Raw genomic sequence first — 16,772 nt, forward strand, 5'->3', positions numbered from 1 at the left:
AACACAACATTAAAATGTAACAAACACAGAAACGAACTATAATATAACAATGACCATTTCCCTGACTTGGTACAGGGCATTTTAAGATAAAAATGGTGGGTTGAACCTGGTTTTGTGGCATGCCAAACCTCCCGCTTTAATGGCAATGTTAATTATAACATTAAAATGACAACATTACATGACAGGACTACAATACAAATAAATGGGAGAAAGTTTAAGACAGAGAAACAAACGATTTATAACCAACAAAAGGTACTTTGCTAAAAATTTAATACGCCAGACGTGCGCCACGTCCACACGAGACTAACCAGCGACGCCCAGATGAAAAGATGTTTGAAAGCCAAAACAAGTACAAAGCTGAAAAGCATCGAGGACCAAAAGTTTAAAAGGTCTCGACATAAACTATTCCTGGATTATTAAACTTGGGCAAAAGCTTGTTTATGATCAGAAGATGGTATCCAGAAGTAAATTTTGGAAAAAAAAATCCTTTTTTTTTTTTATATATTTTACTTATAAACGGACTTAGTTTTCTGCCAGTTGAAATTCCATTCACTCTGTGGTTAAAGTTTTGAAAATTTTAATAACTTTCCTAAACTATCCTGTTTTTTTTGACCAAACTTGGAGAGAAGCTTGTTTATTATCAAAAGCTTGTATCTAGAAGGAAATATTGTAAAAAATATATTTCCTGTTTTTCTGTATATTTCTTATCTGTGACCTTAGTTTTTCTTCCAGTTAACATTACATACACTACAGTCTGCAATTAAAGTCTTAAAACGTTTATTAGATTTATAAAGTAGTCGATATATAGTTATCAAAGGTACAAGAATTATAATTTAGTACGCCAGACGCGTATTTCGTCTACATAGACTGGGTTCCGCGGAACCCTTACAATTTTAATTTGTTTTTAAATAAATATTCTTTGTAAACTTACTTCTGCAGTTTTGTTCGCCCTTAGATAGATAAGTACGTCTGTATATATGTCATCATACGTGTTTGCTAGTGAGCGAGTGTCTTAAACATGTTTTTGTCAAAATATTAGTTGTTTGGCTTTTCTTTCTAGCCGGAGTTAGACGAAGGAACAATTGCAGGGGAGTTTAAACATCATTCTAATATGACGTGCTTCTTTCGCTTTGTAAACAACAGCGTGATAAAATTCTCGATATATCTATACTTAGCGCAGACTCCAAGATGTACACAAATGGCTGTTTAAATATGCCTCCCACGTAAATCCACATGTATCGTAACCTATGTGTAAACGGTTGTGGATTTCGCTGTGTTAACAATTACAGTTGAATAAAACCCTACAGAACATTTATTCTGATTCTGACGCATAACAAAAAGAATTTACACATTAGAGAACGGAAAAATGGACAAAAACAAAATAAATTAAAATTCCGCGAAATTCCAGTAATGATTTTGGCGCATTAACGTCATTTCAAAACATGACGTCATACGTATGAAAACGTCAAAGCTGAAGGTTTTTCTATTGCGTTTACCTTCTAAACTCGGATACAATTGCATTAAAATAAATTATTGAGGTAGGTGTTACTTGTTTTCTGTTCTATTGCATTATTCGCACATTTACTGATTTCAGCAAGTCAACATGGCGGCTCCTTGGTTACAACATGTCAACAGTGAATTTGACGGTAGCTTACGATAAAAATGTAAATTTAAAATTGCAAATGTTGGGTTTACTGAGAAGTAACAAAAGGAATCACATTTTTTTTCTAGCGGTTAGTTAAGAAATCATTCATGCAGGTTTATTCAACTTGTTTTACATTTATCGAACAGTGGGTAAAATAGAACAGCCACACACACGGTATACCCATCATCGCTTCAGTTTTTTAATGATCGTATTTGTCCTATTAGAATCGAAATAATTCATGGAAGCCATAGATTTGTTGTAAATTTACACATGGCCTGGGCCGTGATATTCGTTAATTTTACCCCTCGCTAACGCTCAGGATAAAATTCGAATATCACGGCCCAGGCCATGTGTAAATTTCCAACAAATCTATGGCTTCCATGAATTATTTCTTAAGTTTCAGCAATGTATGTTCATTTATCTGACTTAACTTTTGTTAAATGTCATAACTTATTCAGCTTATCTAAACACTGACAAACCAATGAAAAACGTACTTAAAGTTCATTGAAATATGAAGTGATTAGTTGTCAGCAATACTTTTTTTTGAGAAATCTAAAGTTTCTTGCAATGAAACCATGATGTGAAAAAAGTTTGTGAAATATAGACTTTTAAACATTTGAAAGTAAACGATAGAGCAACCTTACCTTAAAAATTAAAACGCATTTTTACAACTAACATCGAGCAAAAATTATGTAATAATGTTAATATTTCCAAAGCTAAAGTAGTTGCTTGGTGAATAAGCTCATTATTTTGAAGGGAAAAAAAGACTTCGAACAAGCATTACAATGAACTGACTTCAAATCTAAGCGCTATCACATGTAAGAGAATGGCAAACATATATTACAGATATCAACATAAGCATGTGAGAAGATAATTACACTATACATGATTAATTTGTTTTCTATGAATTACAAAAACGAGTACGTTTCCATCAGTCATTCACATCAATATCATATACTCAGTCTGGTGAAAGCTTATACAGGGATTAGAAGTTACAAATATAAAATTGTATTACAAAAATACAAACATAGGGATAGACCAATAGGTCATGAGGACAATTATCATTGTACGATGCAAGTTTATATCATTATTTTGCCAAGTGCATGATCACTGAGATGTACTACAAAATAACACACCTCATGTTGGCATATAGTAATTAATGTCGATACATATTCTAATGAATTCATATGATATGTAGAATTATAGCACCAGTACAATTCTTTGCTATGGTTTTATGAAATTACGCATATTTCATTTCAACAAGCACTTTATTGCACATTTCTTCATATAAACATTGACGGAGAAATGCAGTACACGAGTGGAATTATTATATAAATACTTACAAAATGTATACAAAAACATATGCTATTTTTGCTATTGAATAATAAGAAGGCAGAATGTTTATGACAGTTAAGATTAACATATTTTGCGTCTGTTTATCTTCCAAATATCAAAACTAAGACATACATCACATTGTTTTTATGATTTACTGTAAGTCCGACTTTTTTTTAACTTCACAAGAAATATGAAAAATGAAATCTACAGGAGGTGAAATAATTTCTTCTTAATACAATATGATAATGTATCTTTCAAATCATTTTACTTCGCCGCTAGATTGTTTAAAAAACAATTTTTGAACGTTGAATAAAAATTTAAAAAAATTTTTTTAATTTCAGAATTAAAAGATGTATTCAGTAGCTTTGACCAAGATGGAGATGGCATGATAACTACTAAAGAACTAGGAACAGTATTAGGACAACTTGGTATGAACCCATCAGAAGCAGAGTTACATGATATGATTGATGCAGTAGACTCGGACGGTAATTATATCATCTTTCTTAGTGAAACATGTCATTCACAACTTATATTTAGCCTTTTACGGATCCCTCGCTTTCAAGTAATTAAGTTTGAATGTTCCTGGTAAAGGTTAATTCAGAAAAGTAATTCCTTCTTACATTGTACAAAATAAAAAAAAGTGTTTAGAACTATCATGCAATTCTAAATCTGGAATTTTTCAGGTTATGTCCCCACATAACGTTACGTTTGTAGACGATTCTCATGCATTTTCAATAACATTATCAACATGTTGTAAATTCGATAAATCTCTCGGTCTGACACCATAAAAAATACGCTAATAAGCATATAAAAACATACATTTGCATTAACATTTCATATGGTAATGACCGCTGTATTTTAGCTCTAAAAAGCTTTTACAACAGGAATAATGAGATCATACTAAATGTATGGATTGATACACTAGGTTTTGAAACAAATAGGAATTATTGAGGAAACAGATCCACGTCATTGAATTAAATAAAACATGTTATTTTTTACCACGGTTTTATGGCTTCTTCCAAAGATATTGATGAATGTGCTCCACTGCGAATCACAGTCGCTGGTATACGAATATTGGACGGCTTTATTTGTATATTAGCAAGCTAATTCTTTATTTTTATTTTTGGAGTACTTTGGAATGATTTCAACATTGTGCATATTACGTACATGTATAAATATCATTATATCAAAATTTTTAAATTCAAATATTCACTAAACGAATACATGTTAGAAAGTCTTCTCATATAGTTTTGGTTTGCAGGACAAATAGTCATATTCTAAGTTTCGAATATTAATCCAATGGACAAGTTTTTCATTGCAGGTAACGGGACCATAGATTTTCCGGAATTTCTAAACATGATGGCATCCAAAATGGACGAACTTGGCACTGAAGACGAAATTCGTGAAACATTCCTATTTTTTGACAAAAATGGCGACGGACTTATATCAGCAAAGGAATTGCGAATGGTAATGTTAAATTTAGGAGAAAAAATGACAGATGATGAAATAAATGACATGATTCAAGAGGCTGACACAAACGGGGACGGCGTTATCAATTACGAAGGTGTGTAAGTATTACAAATATACTAATTATTGTTAGAGTAAACAAGGTATGTCTTTGTTTATGATAATTGGGAGATAAACAAAAGAGGAGTATGATAATCTAAGCTGCCAAAACTATGAAATCACAATACAAATTCAAACCACCGGTATTTTCACGATAGCATAACGTGCTAATTAAACTCAATTAAATTCATGAATGTATGTTTTACTACCGATTGACACTCATCTTGATAAATATACATTTACCCTTTCTTGTAAATTTCATCTTTTTCTGATATTTTTATAACTAATTGTTAAAGTTAAATTCTACAGTCATGCTTGCTATATGCATGTCTTTGAAGTAAGATTTAATGAAGTAATATTACCGACAGTAAAAGTAAGTGCTTAAAAAATGTGAAGATACATGGTCAAAATGGACAATGTAAATTATTTGTCAAATAAAAAAGACAACACCATAACCTATAGAAAAGAAAAGACGACAGGATTAACAATAATGCACAAATAAATATCATTTAAATCATGCCAGTGTAGTAGCCTTTGGTACCATCGTGGACTGATATTTACCAACCGGGTAAAAGAAGGATAACTTATAATACCAATTTATGTGTGCAATATTCTTGATTATATAATAAACCTCATCGGGTAGATATAATTGATACTAAAACATTAAGAAAATATAAAACGTTTTGATTATAACAAAAAAACAACTAGCGGATTAACAAACAAATGTTTTTTTAAGATTTAAAACAATGAATAAATGATAGTCGTGTAGGATAGCACGGTGGGAATCCCTTCAAAGGTTTTCATGATACATCTAAGCAATATTCTCTTTCAAACACAGATAATATTATAATTGAGCACCATTATTAAGAAAGACAGCATCAACAGCTACAGTTAAGAATTAATATACTAACACATAAAACATTTATACGTTTAAATTTCATCGGAGATGTAAATTGAAATAATACAAATGTACATCTTTTTTGCTGATTACAGAGTTCACCAGAGTGATGCTGAGTAAATGAAAGAGAATTGGATTAAAACTTAATCGTCATCAGCTTTAAACTGTGTAGTGCTTTTAGCAAAACATTGTTATGTCTTTATGTAATATGCAATGTAACAATAAACTCATCATAGATACACAATTGGTTACAAAGCTGTCACGATAATGAGATATTCATAGTAAACATGAAATATGTTATAATAAAACTGATATGTATTGTTAAATGCAAATTTTTAGAAAAGCACTATTGTTCAATGTTCCTTCGCAGTTAACTTACAGTATTGTTTTTGAATTACATACTTGTCCTTGTTTCACCTGATCAGGTGATTTAATCGTAGTTGTTCAACGTTTATAACAATACGGAAACGTGGTATTGCTAATATCACAACTATCCATCACCTCGAATGTCAAGGATGTTAACAACTACAGGTCACTGATCGAACTCCCAACAATGACCAGTACCTGTATCGTATTGTAAGTTTTCAAATACTCCGGGATAAAGTACCTGGGTTGCGTTCAATATCGTAGCGGGTACGTAGTGCTACGTAGATTTTGACTATTGAACGTGTAGCTATAGACTAGTTGCTACAAATATATTGACAGCAGCTACGTAGCCGCTACGTAGCTGCTACGACATTGAACTCAACCCTGGTGCACGCAATTTGTAAAGAATGAAAATCCATGTAACTGCTGTTAATTTTCCGGTGTCAAAGGTCATTTTCGTTTCTGTCTATATTAATCCATCGTGAAATAGCCTTCAATATTCTTATCGTTTTAAAATAGTTTCTGAGAATCCCATGAATACATGTAGATAATGTTTTGTATTGATTTTTTAGTTCATTGATTTATTGTTGTTTGCAAAACGTCACGATCCAGTTGTTAATATAACATGCATGTTTAGGATGAAAACAAATCAAACAATTAAACAAATGACGAGACGTTCTTTGATTAACCCATGTTCATCAACCTTCTGCTCAGACTGGTGACGTTTTACATAGTCAGAGGCTGCAACCTTTAGAATACCGAATGAGTTGCAAAATATATATCTCATATCTGACTGGAGAAATAGCACGGTTTAAAACTTGGAAGTCGTCAATATTGAGACCCTGCAACACGTGTTTGTAATTAAAAATTTAAGTTTTTAGTTGTCATTGATTTGGTATCGGAATAAGAAATGATAGGTATTGACTAGTCTTTGAAATAGGGAGGTATTTTTTAGTGAATTTATTTATGATGAAGGATATTGCTTAAGTTGTTGGGATTGAGTCCTTTGTTTGCAAAGGAAAGTTGAAGAAGGGATCGTTTACCATCATTCATCAAGGTTGGCATTCAGAAACTCAACATATACCCTCACGACACTTACGAAAGAGGAAATCCGGGATAATCACAGGTCTGTACTGTGTTCCTTAAAAAATTTCAACCACAGATGAAGAACTGGTCCAGGATCTTCCGTCACTGTATTGGATACCTAAACTACACAAGTGTCCTTACAAACAACGATATATTGCTGGGTGTTCCAAGTGTCCCACAAAACCTCTTTCTAAATCATGAACATCTACACATGTATTTTATCATCAATCAGAGCGGGCTTCAGAGTTATTGTTAAACTGCCTATTTTAGAGGTCGCGTGAATCAGATATGGGTACTATAAATTCCAAAGATCTTTTAGAGTACATGCAATCTAAGACTTTTTTTTTATCTTGCAATAGTATAAAAACATTTGACTTTTCTACACTTTACACAAGTATTCCCCATTCCAAACTAAAGACAAATTGAAAGAGTTGGTATTGCCTTGTTTTATAAAAAAGAATGGCCAACGTAGATTCAGGTATCTTGTTTTAGGGAGGGATAAATCCTACTTTGTAAAGGATCACACTGATTCAAACAAAAAAAAATCTCTGAAACTTATATTATCAAGATACTTGATTTTTTTATTGACAACACCTTTGTTACGTTTGGAGGACGACTTTTCAACAGACTGTCGGTTTTCCAATGGGAAGCAATTGTGCCCCTCTTCTCGCCGACTTGTTTCTGTAATATTATGAGGCTAACTTCATACAGGAACTTCTTAGGATGAAAAATAAGAACTTAGTAATATCCTTTAACTTTACTTTCCGCTATATAGATGATGTTCTCTCACTAAATAATTCAAAATTAGTGATTATGTTGAACGCATCTATTCCATCGAATAAGAGAAAAAGATACAACAGATACAGTTAAGTCAGCATCACATCTTGACTTACAACTAGAAATTGACAATAAGGGTCGGGTGAAAACAAAACTTAACAACAAAAAAGATGATATCAGCTTCCCAATTGTGAACAATTATTTGCAGCCATTGTCGTCACATTTGAAGTGTTGTTCAGTCATTAAAATACAAAATGTCGTGTAGACAAACTGAACACATCTGCGTGCGCAGATTAATGATGGTGTTATTAGTATGCATATATATATGATGATCTGAATGTGTCATGTTAGGGATATATGTCATATCTGATGGTGACGTCAAGAATACAGGCGTAGTGAAAATATGCTAACTACAGCTGTATTCACAATTAGTTAAACATCGAACACGTTAACGTAACTCATTTACTACGTTCCCGTTTCATATAGTATAAATCAGATTTTGATTACATGCAGTCGATAGTCAATGTAAGCCTTATGTGGATTGAGTGTACATAAAATTTGATATTAAGTGAGGAAATTGTGTTATGATTTATTTTTAAAAGTTACATATATTGAATAAAAATGATTTTGATAATAAGTTATTTACATGGCTAATCTACATATTTATATGACAAAGACTCGAAAGTTAAAAGTAACAAACATGATTTTGAGCATGTATCGCATAATATGTTTGACAGTTTGTCAAAGAAAAGGACTAACTATTTTTTTTCAACAAAATACGGCAACTATTTTTTTGATTGATCGGTGTATAATGCCACTTTCAGCAATTGTGTGAATTTCGTGGTAGTCAGTTTTAATTGGTGAAAAAAAAACCTTTTTTTTTTATATTTTGCATTGAACATACATTGAACTGAATTTGGGTTTGGTGAGGTGCTCAGCGAAAACCATCGACCATTTGGCAGATAATTAGAGGTCTTGAGTCGGGATAATGCAATATTCTCTCTATGTTGATGAACTCCTCTTGTAACAAAGCTCTTTATGAGTGATCCGCAGTTGACTACTTGCAATTTCAAATTGTTAGTATCAGTTAACATTATCTACCATTTACTCATCCAATTTCACCGTTTTTATTCATTGCATTCACACTAGTTGACGTCTTAAATAAAACTAAAATATTGCTTTCTGGACGTTTAACAATAATCAAGCATTTAATACAGGTACATTCGCTTTACGCATTTCATTTATTATGCTTAACAAAACGTGGTATCAAATCATCTGAATGTGAAGAAGGAAAAACAGAGGTTCGTTTTTCGAAAGCCAGATAAGCTGTCCTATTTCTATACCTAGGTATTCCCTCTGGTGAGTTTGTGCATGTGTATTAAAACTGTGTTCTAAAGGACCATTTTGATCAATTGCAGAAAAGTCTTCGTGTAGGTAATGAGAATTCCATAAGTATTATAAGTTTTCCAATATAGTAGGAATGTATAAGCAAAGTTTATTGTACATGTATTACAATAGACGTGTTACACATTGGACACACCAGTCTCGTATTTAACCACTTTCGTATGCATGTCTCGTGAAATACATGACCACAGCGGGTAACTTTTCCTTTCATCATTTCATGCAAACAGATACTGCAGTCATCCCTGTTTAGCTGATAATTTGAAGCATCTTCTAATATAGTAGTATACGCAAATACCATTTTCCTCTGTCGCATAGTATTTAATAAAACGTTAATACCGGAGAATATATTGACAAACCACATTGCTAGTAGTCGATATAAATCAAACCATGTGTAGAATCCATAAAATATTGTCCAAACACCGACACAAGCTGTAGGCATTAAAATTACTATAAGAATCGTTGACAAAGTCATGCGTGTGTAAAATATTACATCATCAAAGTTTTCCCAGAATTCCTGGCGAATTTCATCAATTTTATAGAGACAAAATATAAAAAGCGAGGCAAATGCTCTTATCAAACCACAAACGGAATAAGCTGTTGTAAGAAAAATCCCCAAATCGTTCATGGAATACTGGACTAAAAGTCCGTATAATATTGCCACATATCCAATACAAAATACGATATGTACGCCGATAACTCTAAGGGTGTTGAATCCTGATGGTTGCCTTGCTACCACGTCCGCACTCGCTAGTTCTACAATAATTGAACAAAGTTCTACCGAACAAACTGCAAGAAAGACAATTCTTCTGGACAAAAAAATACCACGATCAAACGGCTCCATGTCAAAGAAAAGCATGTCTGTTGTACAAAGATATACGTTAACGATGAACATTATAAGTAAGCCGAGCTCTTCTTGACTGTATTCATACATCCCTTTTACAATGAAATAGCAGAACTTCAACATAAGTTTACAAATTTCAATTAAAATTGTAGAAAATGCTAAAACAGAGATTACAGAACAGCAATACATGCCGAGTGTGGTATAAATCACCAATTTAGTTTTGTTAATATCTTGATCAATGTCAACAAAGAGCCAGTTGTTAATTAGGCATACAGTACACAAACCTATAGAATAAATAGAAAACTCCTTTCCCTGAAATATATTTGTATTGCCATCAAATTCAAATCCTTCCAAACGTTGGAAGTAAAGATCTATTTGCCTTTCCTGTTCAGGAGTCAAGATTCCGTTCTCAAACACATGGAGACATAACAAAACAAGACACAAAACTGTGACTATAATTAAGGCGTTGAAAATCCAATCAGGTGAAATTTGTAACACCGTTCCTCCGATGAAAAAGAGGTAAAAATACACTGCGAACCGATAGAGTGTGTTAACCTCGTTAAACCAATAATAATACATGATTAAACTAATTTGCACAAGTCTTAAAATGATTAAAATATGCACAGGATATTCTGGCGTTTCCCCACACTTTATAAACAACGATGTTACAAGCCATGCTATAATTATGTTTGAAGTTCCCAGCATAATCCTGAAGGCGGTCAGCAAAATGCTGAATGGTAATACATACATAACCAAAAGTGATAAGAGTCCTGAAAATTTTTAAAATAATAGCAAATTATTAGCAATAGTTCTCAATAATCGCATCGAGTTAAAAAAAAACACATTAATATTACTATAGCAGTCCAATGAATATATTTAAATACACCCAAACCCCCATTGCCTTAATGTCTTCAAAGGTCAGATTCGCCTGATAAACCATTGAATTATATGAGAACGTTTAAAACAGATAGACATTGCAGAAAATCAAAACAAACGTAGAATTTAGAATTGGGAGAAAAAAAACTAAATCAATAATCAATGACATTATATAAATTTGTCTCTAACAAACTTTAAAACATGTGAAATAATTCATTGCTTTCCGTTTTTCAAAGACATTTATGTTTCAAAACTTCAAAACTCAATATTTTTTCCGGGATTTTTTTTTTTAAATGGAAAAGAGTTGTTTTTGTTTGAAGATGAGTCAAGAAAGTGTCAGAAACTTATATGCTTAATTTAAGATATTGCAATAAATTCAGAAACATTAATATTTTCATTAACTTCTGAAGAAAAATTTTGATATAGGTGGTCTTCTTTAAATTGTAACACTTACCTAAACATCGCACAATATATGATACCCATCCGAGGTATTGGTAGCTAAATCTGGAAATTATATCCAAGAAACCAAGAAAGAGCACTCGTATACTTAATGCAATGATGCTTTCCCAGTTTATATTCTACAAAATAAAATTGTAATGTTCCTGATGATTTTGTTTTACTAATTATTCATTTAATGATAGTCGATAGAGTTTTGTAAATCAATTAAAGATTCCTTCCGGTTTGTGTTCTTATAAAAACGTTAGTTTTTCTGGTTCAGTCTACTGAGTTATCTCCCTATAATAAGTAAAATAAAGGAGATAATAAAATTATAATAGTATTTATTCTGTTCATCCATGCTTTTCATTTTAAAAATTGTAAGAAAAACAAAGTCAATTCTAATTCGAATTGCAATGCGCGTCAAATTCGCTTTACTGTCCTAACGACGTTAACTTTAAATTCGTATTAACAAAAACGTAAATCTAATGCGAATCGGTTAATTCGAATTAGCCAATTCGAATCAATTCGAATTAAAACAGTAGAGTGTGTGAACGCGATAAGCGAATTCGATTCACATTCGATTCGAATTCAATTGGAATTAAATGTACGTGTAAACGAGGCATGATAGAAAACCTAAAAATCTAGTTCACTTATCAACTTAAATAGCAGGTTGAAATAAATTGGTATGACTGTCTCCTTTTATATCATACTACAGTCTTACCCTCAATGTAGCCATTTCTTACATATATTAAAAGGTTTGAATTTTCGATTTTAAAGTGGAAATTCTTCTTGTCTATAAATAAACTTTTAATTACTACTGACCTATAAAAGGATCATTCAAACGTGACATTTTTTTAAACGAACAAAGGACTTTTCAAATATGGCTGACGTTTAAAACAAAATAATGTGTTTTTGTAAAAGAATGATAATCTTCATGATAAATATCTGATCTGTTATGAAATCAGGTACTGAAATTGGCTAGATTATATTATGATACTGAATTACCAATGGAAATGCAATTGGTGCATTTTTTCACAAACTTAAGACGGTATAGATGTATTATTGCATTTGCCAGTAATATAAAAATGTTGAGCGACACTTAGAAAACGTACTGTACTACTTATAGGTCAACCTTTGGCAGTATTAATATATCAGGGTTCATAATATTCGTGGATCATTTTAGAAATTATTTGATAGATAAAAAAAAGTTCAAAATAAGAAGTGGTATTGCTTCTTCTCACTGATCATGAAAGTAACAGAGACGCGGGGCCTAGCGCAGGACCTATTGGCCTTGAAAACCCCAGAAGTAGTTATTATTGTATGTTGTCTAGTGTATACATATTTTATTAACGAAATCGTTATAAATATAGCTTCAATGGTAAAGACGTAAATACGAAATATACAAAAGATTCAATAATTAGGATTAGGAAACAAGAGCAGTGCTCTTATATAAATCCGTCTCCCTAAATTCGAAAATAAAATTACAAGCTATAAATACCTGCTGAATACAAACGAATAAATATGTAACAAAATACAGTTAATGATTACAATAGCAAATATAAAATTCATAAGAAAAAAATATATAGAATAGGAAGGGGGTGAAAGGTGTTTTTAGAAAAATGAGAGAGTTATTAAAGAATAGACAATAATTTATATTTGATGGATAATTTATGTTTTCCTTGTTTGAATTTGGACTGTTTTATTGGTATGCTGCATGCGTGTAGTACATTGTTTATGAGACTTGCTTCCGCGTCGTCACTTTGTTCCATAACCAATAAACATAAACTTAAAATCAATACTGACAGAAACTGAAACCAGATACCAAACATGATAGTTTAGTATAAATTAATCATCAAGATAAAAATAAAACGATTGACACAAATGTCTATGACTGCCTCTTGTTACATATATTAAAATCTTACCCTCATGATTGGCATTTCTACATGTATCACAATTAGGTCCGAATTTTCGTTTTAAAGCGGAATTTACTCTGGTCTATTTTTAATCAATGACCTTTTCTACTGAACTAGGATCGGATCCATTCATACGTGACCATTTTTAAACCAACGAAGTTATATTCTATAAAAAAGTATACATGAAGTTTAAATAAATTATGACTTTGACAAATCTATAACTATGCAATAATGCTTTATACAATTATTGAAATCCGCATAGTTTAGTATAAATTGAATAAAAATGAAAACAAAAAAAAAACATATTTCTCGGAAGAGCCTCTAATTCAAAGGCATTATCACTGAATTATTTCTTCAAATGCGTCAGTTGTTAATGAATTTCTTTCCTAAATGTAAGCGGTGAGGATTATTGTCGAGTTATTGCTCTTTGTTCCATTTATGAGGAACGTATACAAAATTAGCTTTTTTCTGTCAATAGTAATCAAAGTACTGAAGTACTGAACATCGGATGACCGCAAGTTCTTGTGGATGGTAAAAAGCACATGTCACAGAAAAAGATCACATTCATATACCTGAAACTGAGGTAGATGTACAGAGATAAAATTATATTTTATTTCTGAGACAAGTTCGTGCGTGGATGATGAATTAATGACAGTAAATTCAACCGCACCGTAATACAAATGTAACTATTACATTGTAGTGATACAAATTAGTATACCTTCAGTTGGACTATTGTACTAATATAGTAATAGTCCCAGAGTATACACTGGTTTGTGTTATATATTATATTAATATAACAGTGACATGTATATATAATTTTCATCCATTTTTATATCATTCTGTTCTACTATTCTAATAATTATAGTGTGGTGGAAGTGCATGGTGGAGACTCTTCTGTTAAAAATCGATTTTTCTAAAAGATTGAACATGAGAAGCCATTCATATTTTCCCGCAAAAACAATAGCATCTAGTTACCGATCCTTGCCGGAATTGTGGCATAACGTTATTGAGATTTTATATATATCTAACGACAAAACATTTTCATATTATTAATTTGTGTTTTAAAAAAAATATTTCTAGGAGTATCTATTGAAAAAAATAATTTAAAACATGCGAGAAGGAAAGTTATTTTGCACTAGATAATGTCCGCGGATCTATAATTTTTATAGATCGGTTGAAAACCCAAAACTAATTTACATAATGGAAATTTAGGTTATAGCAATAATAATATATTCTCGTTTATGTTTACAATAGACAGTTTAAAAATCATAGATCAAATCTCAAATATTATAGAAATCGTTTTTCATACTGCAAAATATGTTCTTGGATCAAAAAAGAACTGCATGGTCTGCATAATTTACTTTTGTTTGTATAATGATCTGATGTGTCCGAGATTTAAATAATTACATTTTATAATTCATTTGATTTTAACGTTTATTTTTTATAGAGATACATCAAAATAAATATAGCTCGTGTGCCAATTATAAACCCACCAATATTTACTTGTGTGTTGAATTAAAGGAATAATACGATTAGAGGTCGTTTTTTGTCAATTTGTTTTTAGTCATGCAAAGTAATCAAAAACACATATTTTGGACTTTAAGGTCACATACGTACGCTGACAGCTGAATTATTATAGAGCTGGGTTTTTTTTCTTTCGAATACAAAATTTAGATCGTTTACATTGAACAAATGACAACCTCTCAAGAAAATTTGTTATTCTGAAAATCTGATTTTTGTTAATACTTTTTTATAAACACACGAAGTTTTTGATTTAAATGTTTCAATTACAACTTTTATAGAGTTGGAGGGGAATAAAACCTCGATGGCCAAACGTGATTTCAGATTCAGTAATTATAAGTATTTTCTTCTCCCAAATTTCATTCTTTTTTCGATAAGGGGACATTTTTGTCTGGCATTGCACAAGTTTCAGTTTTCTGACTTTTAAGGAAGTACACAACTAATTCATGGTCCCATTGCTTTCTATGTTAAATTCCTCCATTTCAAGTAGGCACACCTCTTTTATTTTAAGTTCAAATAAAGTGGAAATCATTACATTTCAAAGCAACACTTTATGGTGTCTTGTACTGAAAAAATCAACATACCTTTAATGGCATATAAGAAAGAACTGGTTCCCGGAACTTCGGATTTACCAAAACAGGTACTTTAGATCTGACAAACAGACAAAATGTACCCTCATTTTAAGATTTGGTGTAGTTTTTTTAATAATTTAAATAAAAAGTCCAAAAGTGTTTTACAGTGATCACCAGTCCTTCAGCTTTCATTTGATGCCAAAAATACCTAAATATCTTACATATTTTGAAAGTTACACTCATGCGTAGGAACTATTTTGTGTTAAATATGTACTACTTAATATCCTTTTTTTCAGTTTGAAATAATTGTATTTAACTAGAATTTCTTTAATTTTTTTTCAAATATGTCTTAGGTTTATAATGGTTTACATTTCCATTCCCAAAATATTTTTTTTTAATAAAAAGTAATAAAAATATTTTTATTTTCTTTATTTCTTTAGAATTCATGATAATTATAACCCAAAATCTACTATATTTTCTTAACAAAAAGGGATAAAATTGTTCAATTTTATCAAGTTTTCTAATTAATTTTTTACATTTAAATACTTAGAAAATCATTTAAATAGTTATATAAACACCTATTGTTCTGATATAAACCACAGTGTAGAAGTTCCAGACCATATGAGTATTTGGACCGTACACGTACGGTCCGGACCATATACGTATACTCGTACGGTCCGACCATACGCGTACGGTCGGACCGTATGAGTATACGCGTACGGTCCAGTACGAGCTGACCATACATGTTATTTGATCATATGGGTTAAATTGAAACAAGCATTTATCACAACCTTTATTTTTAGTTTTACAAATTGTTATTGATAATTTATTACAATGATAGATAGAATGAACAAACGAACATTTGAAATTAAGTATTTGTTTAATTTTATAGCTGAACCCTATTTTGGTACTCTCGCCCAAGGGGACACAAGTCAAGTAACGTAATATTTTTTACATTTTCATGTATTCAGTTCATGCATGTTCCTTTGCATTTGCATTTTTTGTAAAGTTGCTAAATATTCTAAAACAATTGACCTCCCACATTATGTTTACTTCCAATATCTTCAATTTCAGTGATCATAATTCAATTAATGTATTACTGATCGACATGCTTAATTCAAGAGACTAACAGGTTTAATTAGCGTGAATTTAAAAAGAAATTAATATATAAAGTTTTTGTTTCAATTACAATTGAGCTTTTTTATATTAATTTAATAGTTAAGTTATGTTGATCTGCTATATGCATTTGTAACTAATAAACTTGACCAACTTTTTAATATTAGTCAGACCGTACGCGTACGGTCCGACCGTATGAGTATTTTGAAAAAGTACGCATACGGTCCAGACCGTACGCGTACGGTCCAAATACTCATACGGTCTGGAACACAGATACTATTCTGTACGCTATCCGGAAGTCGCGATCTTCGAAGCGATGATTTCCAACTGGCTAACAGGACGGTTTTGCCTACGGTGACTTTTCTCATCATTTGTTTACTCATATATCTATAAAGTGCTTTGAACATCTTCAAGGTAT

At 31.4% G+C, this 16,772-nt stretch overlaps 2 protein-coding genes across 2 annotated transcripts; one reads left to right on the forward strand and one right to left on the reverse strand.

The window, feature by feature from the left end:
- The first annotated feature begins 3,319 nt into the window (after positions 1 to 3,319).
- LOC143067922 (calmodulin-like) lies at positions 3,320 to 5,770 on the forward strand. Its single transcript, XM_076241546.1, has 3 exons — positions 3,320 to 3,465; positions 4,302 to 4,544; positions 5,540 to 5,770. The coding sequence occupies exons 1-3, from the start codon at positions 3,366 to 3,368 to the stop codon at positions 5,566 to 5,568; spliced, it is 372 nt and encodes a 123-aa protein (XP_076097661.1). The 5' UTR covers positions 3,320 to 3,365; the 3' UTR covers positions 5,569 to 5,770.
- Positions 5,771 to 8,262: 2,492 nt separating this feature from the next.
- LOC143067923 (uncharacterized) lies at positions 8,263 to 13,259 on the reverse strand. The gene is made up of 3 exons (XM_076241547.1): positions 13,155 to 13,259; positions 11,249 to 11,372; positions 8,263 to 10,688 (listed from the first exon to the last, which is right to left on the reverse strand). Exons 1-3 carry the CDS (start codon positions 13,167 to 13,169, stop codon positions 9,169 to 9,171), a joined length of 1,659 nt encoding a protein of 552 aa, XP_076097662.1. The 5' UTR covers positions 13,170 to 13,259; the 3' UTR covers positions 8,263 to 9,168.
- Between the last annotated feature and the right edge of the window lie 3,513 nt (positions 13,260 to 16,772).

The sequence above is a fragment of the Mytilus galloprovincialis genome, chromosome 3 (assembly GCF_965363235.1).
Source record: "Mytilus galloprovincialis chromosome 3, xbMytGall1.hap1.1, whole genome shotgun sequence".
NCBI classification, from domain to species: Eukaryota; Metazoa; Mollusca; class Bivalvia; order Mytilida; family Mytilidae; genus Mytilus; species Mytilus galloprovincialis.